The sequence below is a fragment of the Tamandua tetradactyla genome, chromosome 5 (genome assembly GCF_023851605.1).
Source record: "Tamandua tetradactyla isolate mTamTet1 chromosome 5, mTamTet1.pri, whole genome shotgun sequence".
NCBI classification, from domain to species: Eukaryota; Metazoa; Chordata; class Mammalia; order Pilosa; family Myrmecophagidae; genus Tamandua; species Tamandua tetradactyla.
In genome coordinates this window covers 158,054,310-158,066,588 of record NC_135331.1, presented here as the reverse complement: position 1 = coordinate 158,066,588, position 12,279 = coordinate 158,054,310, and the positions used below count along the sequence as shown (strand labels likewise).

Here is a 12,279-nt window from a genome sequence, read left to right as displayed (position 1 = left end):
AGAGAATCCTTGTAAAGAATCTTGTAAAAGCATGGGCTGACAAAATATTGTTGATTGCTTCTCTGTATACTCATCCCAACTCATTTGAAGTTGTAATTAGGCTAATGCTGCTGCTGGAGTTGTGGAGGCCAGTCTCCTAGTTGAAACAATGGAAATGATATTAATGCACTTTTCTGAAGCTGATGGTACCTTTTAGTAGTGAAGATTCCTTCTGTTTGCTTTGCAAGGGAATCATAGTAAGCTTTCCACATGGCAAGTTGGCATTAACTTCTCGAGTAGTCATGGCATATTGTATAAGGGAAGGCTGAGGAAGGCCAGTGACACAAAAATGGCCCCCCTTTTTTCCTATTGGAGTTTGAGTAATTCCAAATATGTACATGACTATTATAAAGTTAGAGTCGACTCAGATGGTTAGTTCTGCAAATTGAATGCTTTTTGGTTATCCATAATGGAATAAGAGGATTACTTTGTGTAAATATGGGTGAGATTGTCAAACTGCAAGCCCTAGTGATTGCAAATTACCCATTTCACATTGCTTTCAGAGCTGAGGTACCTGAGTATGTCTGCAGCTCTGGTATAAGTCATTAAAGAGGGAGAAAAAACAAAAACAAATGTAAATTGGTCTCAATAGCTGTTTTGAAAAATATGCCAAATGGCATATGCCATAGTTATTCTTTTGTTATGTTGATTATGTCTGAGAGCCAGGCCTGAGCTTCGCCTGAGCGGATTTGCCTTTGGAGCTCCAATCGGGATCTAGCTGGCACTTTTCAAGGAAGCTTTAGAAGTAGAGCAGTGTCCTTCATTTATTAAAGCCAACTAAGTCAATTTCCTCACCATACTCATTTTTAAAGTCCATGTTCTATGCATTTTAAACTTTGTCCCACTCCACGGAGAAGCACTAAATGGCTTTACTAAGCATGTGCATCACTTGGAGGGTGTGTGTGATGCCAGAATGTGCCTTGTGGAGGGGAAGGAAGAAGCAGGGCCAGACTGTTCTTTGTGTCTGAGCTTGGAGAAGGGAAATGAATTTGTAATGCGATTCCCATCAGCATCTAACCCTGTAAGCTATACAAATGAAATGTTCAATTTTAATAGAATTCTAAAAGTAAAAGAAATGCTTTGTTCTTATTGAATCTGCCATTCAGAACTGCTTTTGGCAGCACATCAACCGTACTTGAAAAACGTCTCTAAGTGGACATTTTTTTTAATCGTGCTTTTCATCCTAACACGTCCCTTGAGCTGTTGGAGTTTTGAACAGAGAAATAGGAAGGGTGCATCCCTCTTAGAGTGATATATGTTCATTGCTGTACAGATACCATTTGCTGACTTAGCAACAAGGAACTTACCTTAATAAATATTTTGGTCGCACTGCAATAAGGCTTAGAAGCTAAAATTCAACGGAATGAATTAAAATGAGTTTAAGGTAGAAAGTTAAAAAATACAGTATAAAGAAGTGTTTGTAATGAAATGTTTTACAGTCCTTACCAAAGTGAAACTATCATTCCGGGGAAAACAGGTACCCTAAAGTGTCACAATGTGGAAGTTAAGAAATAATATTTAGCATTTGTTGAGCATTTACTATCAATGTTCTAGGCCCTGTGCGATCAGTCTTTCATATAATGTTTCATATAAACCTCACATCCTTATAAGTTACAAAATGGAAAGACTTAGATGGTCATTGCTCAGTAAAAGGCAGAGGCAGGCTGTAACCCTCATCTACCCAGCTTCATGGTCTTCTGTTAAATCTTGGTGGATTCATTGTTTTCTGTTTTTTTGTTTTTTGCTGTGCTCTGAAACATTGATTTTTAAAATTAATTCAGCAAGAATATTTGTATAACTCATTTATTAGAGTTTTCATATGAATGTGTAGACTTTTCAGCCATTTATTGGCTTTAAAATTTTATTTAGGGCTATTTAATTTGGAATATTTCTTTCATTGGAAGCTATGTAAAAATTTTGGAAAGCCTTTTTCAATAGTTGAAATACATACCTTGGGGGTCTGAAAATGTGTGAGAGAAAACAGAATCCTTGTTTACTCCCTGCTGGTAACCATGAAATCCCAGTGCTAAAACGACATTAGGAATGGTTTTATAAAGTTAGTTGGCCACATTTTCAGGGCTGCACAGTTTTCACTGCCACTCTGGGTCCTATCAGTTAGGGACTGAACAGGGGCTCTGCTATGCAGTGGACAGATGGACATTCGACACAGGTGATGCTCCAGGGTGAGTGTTCCGCCTCCAGTGAGAGTCTGGCTTCCTGGCTTGTTGACCTGCGCACGTGATCTAAGGGCAGGTGGGCATGAGAATGCACAGCCTGCAAGGGGGCTTTTCTCCCAGGGGAAGACGCTCAGATTGCAGTTGGTAGTAGTTCAGGGGTAAAAAAAAAAAATCCTTTCTTGTTACATTCTTGTCTTCTTCATCCGTCTATGTGAAATATTGTGGAAATGGCCATTGGGATATTTCAAAATAATCACTTGACTGTTGTCCTCTAGGAACATAGAATCCACTTGAAAAGACAAGACATAGATCACTTGAAAAATAAGACTAGAGAAGGAAGAAGATAGTTTCACTTACCCCAGGAACTGGTTCTGTCATGCCTTCTTCATGAAGACTTAGTACTTTTGTTCCTTGATGTCTCCCCAGGCCCCAGTAAAGGTTCCAACACAGAGGAGACACTCAGTAAATATTTATCGAATGAATGAATGGTTTTTGTGGTCAGAAAGGATTTCATAGAGGCCACTAGGATTTGAGATGTGTTTATAAGAGGAGTTTGACAGCGTGTTGGGTAGAGAGAGACTGGAAATCATAAAATCAGTTTGGGGAGAACTATTTTAGATGAAGTGTGGAGCTGATGAAGGAAAATTTTAAGATATTGTCAGAAAAATAGGTGGTAGTCACCTTTGGAGGGCATTGAATTTTTGATGAAGGAGTGCTCGGAGTTTGTGTTATTTTTTGTTCTTAAAAGGAGTCGATTAGAGCAGTAAAGAAGATTAGTGATGTGATTCGACTTAACAAGCCTGAAAAATTACGTGCCCACCTTTTAGATTTTTGTTGATTATGTAGGAGATTTATTTTTACTTGCACTGAATGAATGGATTATTTAATACAAACATGTAATTTTCTGATATATATATATATATCACTTTCATTGTAGTTTTGTGGTAGGTGATACAACTTTTTTAGCTGGTTTCTATTCCTTGTTACTTGAGGGACTGCTTGCCTGATTTATACTTTTACATTTTCCTGTTCTTGGGGTAGAAGGACCAGTAAGGAAAAGGAAAAGAAGATAAATGAATTTTTGCTGATCCATGGAAATGTACTTGTCACTTTTACATAAATAATTTCACTAATTTATTAAATTATATATAACGATCTTAATCCAAAGAGTATTGAAAATGTATGTAAAAATTTTAAAATGAGCCCACTAGAGAAAAGGGAAAATAAGACAACAAAAATAAAGGACACCAGTGGAGTTTGTGGTAGAAGATGCCTCCTGGGGAGACTTTGTATGCTTGTTACAGGTGGTTGTAAATCAAACTGTGTGTTAGGCTTTCTGACTTCCAGGGCAAAGAGGGAAATATGATGAGTTATCTGATTCTCAGTGTCCATGAGATTAAAAGAAATCAATTATTCAGGAGCAGCCCAGGTAATTCTGGAATTTGAGAGAAAATGCTCCTGTGAGTCCCCATAAGGAGACCCTGTGAAACATTTTATTTTGCCAGTCATTGGGAAGGATTGATATCCTCTTAGGAAAACTGAGGAGTCAAACGAGATGCATTGCTGTCTGGAAGCAGGCTAAGGCTGTACCTGTGGACAGGGCCACATGCTGTCATCCTCATCCCCTGAGTATCTCAAGCCATACCTCAGAAATGAACACTCTAAGAAAAACTCTGTATCTCCCTCATGTCACAGCCTGCAGTTGTTATGTTTGTTTATAATAGACTGTAATCTTCAAAAGGACTGAGACCGTAGCAGTCTTATTTATTTAATCTCTCCACAAAATCTGGTATGTATTAGGAGTGCAATAAATACTTATTGAACGAATGAAGGAATGGAAAGGAATGGTGGTAAAATGTACCCTCAGGTAACTGAATTGGTCTGTTGAAAGAGCTTTTTAATGGCCTATAAGCCTGATTATAGTAGCCACCTAGCTATAAGGGTATTTGGAAAATTTACCAAAATTTTGGCTCTTGGAACAACCGAAAGAAGGCAATAGTCAAATAGTATGGCCAGCTGTCTATTGAGTTCATTCCACTTCAGAAAATCTATAGAATTGATTTTATAATCCTTATCTGACCAATGAAGACATTGCAGATTATTGAATTATAGATTTATTTTCTACTTACCTTATTAAAATAATGAAAAATACGTTTTAAAATCAAAACACTTTCATGAGCATATCATGTAATTTGGCTGTGATATACTGGGCAGCAGTATTCATACATATTAGTTAAAGGTTAGGCTTTTCTAAAAAAATAAAAAGGGTGGAGGAAGCCAGTGATAAGGCTGACTTTTGCTTGCTTCCTTTTCAAATAGAATTATTGTCATTCCTGATGAGAAAATGCATAAATCCATTTCCCGTGGTGGCTGATTAAGGGCTTTGTACTCCCACCCTGCAGAGACACAGAGTATAAAGGGCTGCAGCTCTCCCTGGATCAGATCTCAGCCTCCAAACCAGTCTTCTCCTACGCCAGCAGCTCCACCCCCACCATGACTGATAACAGGAAGGGGACCAAGTCCCGGCTCTCCAGCTCAAAGTCAAAATCCAGGACTTCCCCATACCCGCAGGTAGGTGCAGTGCAGCTTTGTGTGCGTGGATACCTGTGTGTTTGTGACCTGGTTTGGCTTCACAGTTGAGGCAGTATTAAAACTGTTTGGAATTAATTATCTGGTTTTGATCAATTCGAAGTTTCTATAAATCTGGAAAGTTTTCTGGAATTATCTTCTTTCTCCTCCTTTAAAATAATTATGCTAGTGATAGACATTTTTATGTCGTCTGTTAGCTCTGAAAAATTTGAAACAATTTTTGTGGTTTACTGCATTCATATGAAGGCCATGAGATTCTCAGTTGCAGGCAGAGCCATAACTTCTTTGTTAATTCAAGGAGATTGATCCTAACATTTTTTCCCCACAATAATTAACCATTCGGATGCAGCCAGCATGATAAAATATGGAAAAAAGAGCATGATGTAGGAACATTGAATCTTAAGACAGGAATGAAGAAGAAGGAAATTAAGAGATGGAGGCAAAGGATCAAGGATGCATTTCACCATGAGATTTGAGCACAGATGGACTATTTATGTGGAGGAATGAAATAGAGAGGGTCTTCCAGATGGCAGGAATAGTAGGAAAAGCAACTCTCTTCTCATCTTTGCAAGGTGGTGAGATGATGAGACCCAGAGGAGGTATTCCAGAAATACTGCAAGGTACAAATGGGCATACTGATTCTTAGAAGGAAAAAAAAAATTATTGATCACTGATATAGAAACTGGACTGTGTTAAGGTATGTGCACAGCTCTTCCCTGGCCTCAAGGATATATGACAGCAGGGGGGATTCCTTGGTCTCAATATCCTGTGGCCACCTTACCTCCATCCTTTACTTTTAGGAGTGCCATGTCAAACTTCCTGCCATTTACTAGATTCTAGGCTAGTATAAAATCAAACTGGGTTCTGCATTATCTCATCAAGGTGGTCTTTATCATTTATGCTTTAAATATGTTTTTAAAGTAAAAATGGCAAGCCAGTGGGAACAGAAACTATTTCCTTACTTATCAGAGCTGTTATTCTGTTAATAGGTTATTTGAAGGAATGTCATTCGTTGAACAATCACTAAGAACCTACCATTGATAGGTTATTTTAGAGGCTTGGTATACAAAGATGAGAAAACTGTCATCCCCACCGCCCAGGAGACTTATGACATATAGCTTAAAATATTCAACAAAAGACGATTTTTAACTTTTAAAATTTTTAACAGATTTAAAAACTCTCATTAAAGGGAGGAGAGCAGATGTATGATTCTTAGACATTTTTCTCTGTACATCTTTCAATATTAGGACCGTACACTTTTTATATAAAGTAAATTTTAGTGGAGGAGGGCTGCTTTTAATTGAATGTCTAATGAGAAGTTTTATCTGTTGACTATCTTGTATCTTGGGCAAATAATTTTACTGTTTCTTTATACTATTTGGAAAGATGGATTATGCCTTTGGGGAATTCCGTCTTTACATGTATAGGAGTCGTGGCATAAAGATGAAGAGAGAATTTGAATTAGGAAATATTAAGTTAAAGGAGGGGTTGTCCATTGTTATATAGAAATTAAGTAACAGGATTGAGAATGAAAAAAAAATCTCCCAGATGAATCTCCAAAACCTAACTGTCTAGTCAGTGTTTTCTTTCAAGCTCACCTCTTAATGTTTAAAATATCTATTACTTGACTTTAACAGTAGATTAACTAATCATCTTTTAAAATTTTGTAAAAGCCATTAGACTATACTTCTTGTGTGTGTAATGTGGGTAGCTGGAGGTTAATTTGAAAGTTACACATGTTCCATAGTTAAAAAAAACAGTACTGAAGAGTGAATAGTAGAAAACATTCCTCTTTCCTGTCACCCTTCAGAATTGTGTTTTCTTTCACAAATGTTTTATGAAGTATAAAACCTGCACATGCACACACATGTATCCACATAGGATTTCTTTTGAAGTTTGGGTATTTATTTCATGGTTAATACTTATATAAATGTAATCCTTAGACTTATGGCCATATGTCTCATTTGAAACCACACAGCCATGAATTGAATTTACTTAACATTATGTGCTTATTAAAGGTTACTGTTTAATTGTGTTTACTTTAGTTAATCATGGTGCTAGGTCATTCATTGACTGATTTCCTACTACGTGGGCTGCAAATACATGGAGATCAGAAATGGAGCACACTCTCTGTGCTTTCAAGGAGCTACTGATGTAGACAAACAAGTGAACAGGCATTTATTGTATATTTGCAGTGAATTGTCATGGAATAAGCCAACGGTTCTCTAGGGGCACATAAGGAAAGCATGATATCCAGAGTAAACCCGTCACTAAGAAAACAACTTAATATCATCATTTTGGATTCTAAATCCTCAGAGAATTTAAAGGATGAAATAATTTATCATCTCGAAAATCCTACTCGATCCAAATTGCCCTTATATTAAAGATAATTAGCATTCAGGTTTCATGCATTGTCGGCTATAAGGTGTCTTTGACTTAGCTGAGGCTAGCTGAGCATCTGCATTGCAGAGACACATTTGGCCAAAGTGGTACTTAGAGGGTAAGGGGTGGGTAAAAGATGCCAGACTATACAGAAGTGGCTTAAAGATTCTGCTGAAGTTTGGTAGTACTGTTGGAGTGATAAGTAGCTATTTACTAGAGCAAGTGAGACACAGGAGATGGTTATACCGATGGCTTTAGAGTAATGCCAGCAACAAGGACTCTGCCCTGGCTGGCTGGAGCTGCTAGTGACCTATCTTTGAGGGTAAGATTCAGGACTGTGTGCAGGGGGAAAGGAGAGGGCACTTCAGGAAGACCAAGATTATAGGAAAAGCAGGAACGCATTGTTAGTATGAGTGGGCCTGGGGGTGGGGAGTTGGGGGGAAAGAATTAGTCTCTGGATGAGGACTATGGATGACATATTTGGAGACAAAGACTATCTAAAGAGTTCATATTTTGTTTTGAAAAGAACAAGTAAAGGTTTCAAAAAGGAAATGGGAGAATTAATATAGTCAAAGCAAAGAAAACTATTTAGCCTAATTTTAATAGTCCTGGGTGAGTCTATGAAGGTCTGAACTAAAAGTCTCTATTGATATAAAAGGCACTGCCATAGAAAAATGGTTTAAATTCTTTTCAACATTTGCCACTAAGATCCCTTATCATAATAGAGATGTATTTTTTATATATATATATTTTTTGTATGCTGTGTGGTAGTGTCACATTTCATTATTTTACCATATGAGTATCCCATTATTGCAGCATCATTTGTTGAATTTGTTTGTTTGTTTTGCTTTTTGGGGCAGGCGAGAATTCTACCACTGAACTACACTTGTACCCCCGAGATGTATTATATTTTAAAATTATAGTTTTAAAGCTTACTGTTTATGGCACACTTGTACTGAATTTCTCCTTATGCATTATATAGACGCACAATAAATGCCATTTTAGTGACTGAATGATCAAGCTTTTCATTGAATTTAATTTTAAATACTCCTGTCCCTTTTCTCAAAAATAAAGTATTTTCTTTTCTGCTATATCCATACTCACATATTTTTAATGTATAAATTCTCATCAGATTTTTAAATAGGAAGTTTCCAGAGCAAAATGAAGCTCATAGATAGTGTCTCATGTCTCTTAATAGTTATATAAATGTCATTTTATATAATATATATTCATATACTATATAACTAGATGATTCAATCACTATTACTTATTAGCTCTTTTTTATTAGGCGTACTCAGAAATTTCTAACAGATGTCTAATAAATGGCAAAAAGCTATACTACTCTTTTGGAATTATTTAGACACCTTATTTAACATGCAAGATATGCACAAATTGTAATTCACTGCTGCCACCCAGTTTGTCTGCAGTGGTAGGTTAACCTTCAGGTCCATTCCTGGTATGCTATGCCCTTGGGAAGGATTTTAGATTTTGTTGTATTACGGTTACCTAATGAATGACTCAGTCACCTTTGTACCTCTGTGTATATTCAGGACAAGAAAGGCCAAAATAGAATCCTCTTGTTTTGAATGATTTTGGACAAAGTTGTTAGAAATATTATGGTTAATTTTCCAAGATTATGCACATATGTCGTGTGGCTATGCAGTGGCAATCTTATCATTATGACAGTTGTATTTTCTTGTTAATGGATTTATATTCATGAAAATAGCATAGCATTTTTAAAATAGTTCTGTTGGATTAGAAATATTGTGTTTAGAAAATTTACTTTTCAGATCCTGTCTGTTAGAGCCTGCTGCATATTTTCACCTATTTTTATGGAATTAGTCGTGGTTGCTCTAATACCAGTTGGAACTTATTTTGCCATGGTTTAGTAAAGTCAACCATGAATAAACTGCCCCCTTGATTTCAGAGTTTCCTTTTAGATTTCTCATGTTGGCAGGTTTATAGTGTTCATGTTTATTACAGACAGTGTGTACCATCCTGTTTTATTGTATCATCCTGCCCCCTCTTGCTTTTTCCCTGGTTAGTAATAACCTGTATATTATATAATTCTGAAATGACAGTGCATGCATAAGATGGTGTATGCATCTGAAATCTGAAAGTATTTAATCACTTGAAACAAGTATACTGTAGTACTTGCAGGTTTTATTTCACATCTGTTACTTTAAATAATCCCACAGAACCCTCTTAATTTTCATCGCCAGCAATCTGGCTTCCTTTTGGTGAAGGTAGGAACTCTCCTTCTGCAAAGGTTTTTTTTTTTTCTGGCTTCAAAAACATATCAGCAATTACTCTGCTGATAGCCTGACTTTTTAGATATGAGGAAAGGAAGGACCAATAATTTCTCAGGAAAATTGCCCATATACATAGTACTTTTATCATTAGCAGCATTTCACATATTATATATAACATGAAAACATTAATCCTTGACCTTTAACAACAGAAACAAAAATTAATGTAACCTGCTAAAATAATGTTATCTTCTCAGAAAGTCTTCCTCTATATAGGCTTGTTTATATTCCCTAGCCATGTATAAATTTGGAATAGGTTTCCCTCTCCTAGCAATGTTTCAGGAGATTATTTGATTATTAGAGTAGAACTTTATGGCCTTCTTAGATTGTCTTCATAAATGAACCTCGGAGTATTTGCTTAGAAGTACTTTTCTAAGTAAAGTGAGACTCATATTTTGGTGTGGTGGTTTGGAGGTAAGTACCCCAGAAAAACATGTTCTTAAGCTTAATCCATTCCTGTGGGTATAAGGCCATTATAAGTAGGAACTTTTAGTGAAGTTACTTCAGTTAAGGTGTGGCCCAACTCAATCAGGATGGGTCTTAACCCTGTTACTGGAGTCCTTTATAAGTGTAATGAAATACAGATAAATGGAGAAAGCCATGGTGTATTAGTGTTCTCTAGAGAAACAGAACTAACAGGAGAGATCTATAAATATGAGATTTATAAAAGTGTCTGATGCAACTGTGGTGCTACAAGAGTACAAAATCCTTAAGGCAGGCTGTGAGGCTGGCAACTCCAATGAAGGGTCTTGATGAATTCCACAGGAGAGTCTAACTGGCTGAAGAAGTGAAAATTCTCTCTTCTCCCTTAAAAGGGAGATCGGATCAAATCCAACTAATTGGATTTTCTCATTTGCAGAAGAGACACCCTTAGTTAATCATAGATATAATTAGCCATAGATGCAATTAACTGACTGATGATTTTATAAATCAGCCTCCTGGTTTATTAACCAGCCAGGAGATGTCCTTGCATTTAGGCCAGTACTTGCCTGACCTGATAACTGGGTACCATCATCTGGTCAAGTTGATACCTGAACCTACCCATCACACATGGGAAGCAAGAGCGGTAGGTTAGCAGATCCTAGAAAAGAAGGGAGTGGCCAGGAAAGACTGCCATGTGCATTGCCACGTGACAGAAGAGCCCAGGACCAAGGATCACTGGCAGCCAGCTCAAGAACACCAGTCTTTGGGAAGAAAGCATCGCCTTGATTTGGACTTTTTTTCTAGCCTCAAAACTGTTAGCTAACAAATTCCCATTATTTAAGCCAATGCATTGCATGGTATTTGCTTGATCAACCAGGGAATCTAAAACACTGGGTTTTTACTAACTCTTGCATTTGGTTAAATACCTATTGTATGTACTAAGTGCTGAAGTTGAGTTCTTAAGGAGCCGTGCCCATAGTCTGGGTAGGGAAGCAAAACTAACATTTTAGAGAAGAATGATAAGATATAGTTTCTTAAAGGGACTCAAGGCCACTGACTACTTCTTCGTTCCCTTGGCACGTGGTTTGAGAGAGGCAGATGGGGGTCGTTAGGGGATGTTGATACAAGTCCATCCTGTCTCCCACATCATCCTCCCCCTTCACTAACAGGTTTTCTCCACAATCGCTTTACAAGATTACTCTCTGGTCATACACTTAACCACTCCCCCAAATTTACCTGTCACTACCCCGCTTCTCCATCCTCACCCAACACCAACACATGGCTTTCAGGAGGAACCAGGGTGTCCCTCAATTTGAAATAGGCTAGTGAAGTCAGCTGTAAATGACACACAAACTTGCTGAGAGAATGTGCAAAATAAAGGAGTGGTCTCATGAAGGGAGTTGGAAAAAGATGAGGTTTTAGGAGATATGGTGGACAGAATGGGCAAAGAGATGGAGGATAACTAATGGCAGGGACAGGTAAGTGGTTGTTTCCAGTACAAGCTGCCTAACCTAAACCATTACAGAGAACTCCTTTGAACTCTAACTTGCTTTTGAGCATACCAATATAAGATTTTGATAAAGGAAAGATAGTTATTTGTAGCAGATAAACTAGGTTTATGGAATAGATATAGGACTGTATGCTTTTTTGGTAAATGCTTTACTCAAGTGGGCATATAGCTTAAGTATACTATTTCATTGATATTTACTATCTTACAACATTATAATTTACAGTGATGCATGACACTTAAAATATATTCCCAGAAATGAGGATGTAATGTCACATCTCACAAAAGATTTTATAAACAGATGTCTAAATTGAGTCACATCAGATATAAAAGTAAGGCAGCAAGAAGTTATTGACTAAGAAGAGATCAATGAGAAGAAAAAATTATAAAAAATAATTTATTCCATAAGGAAGATGGAATGAACTTAGCAAAAATGAGGAGACAGAATGAAGAAAAATTGGGGGCAGTAAATGCGGACTCTTAAGTTCTGTGAGGACAGGGGATTTTTGCCCTTGGTAACCAGATTTCCCTGAGCATCTAAAAGTCCTTAGTAGATATTGAATGAGTAATGGATGGATGGATGGATGGATGGATGGATGGATGGATGGATGAATAGGTGGATGGTTGAATTGATTGATGGAAGAACCCAAGAAGATGATACGGTAAAAGGAGAAAGAAGTAGGGGAATGATGTAGTAGAGATGTGTTAAATCCTGGGGATACAGTCCTTGCTCCCAGAGGATATACAGATTTAGGGGGGAGATACAAATAACTTAAGCACAGGGTAATGTGTATGTGGAGAAGGCATGCGGTGGTGTGGCTGTGGGTGGGGTGGTGTGTTGGGGGCTGATCTG

General features: G+C 37.3%; 1 protein-coding gene across 1 annotated transcript in view; it reads left to right on the top strand.

Moving 5' to 3' along the window:
• SIM1 (SIM bHLH transcription factor 1) overlaps positions 1 to 12,279 on the top strand; it is an 80,400-nt gene that overhangs the window by 34,838 nt on the left and 33,283 nt on the right. Inside the window, exon 9 of the mRNA XM_077159289.1 lies at positions 4,619 to 4,787. Within this exon, the coding sequence (XP_077015404.1) occupies positions 4,619 to 4,787 (169 nt within the window). The remainder of the gene's footprint in view (positions 1 to 4,618; positions 4,788 to 12,279) is intronic.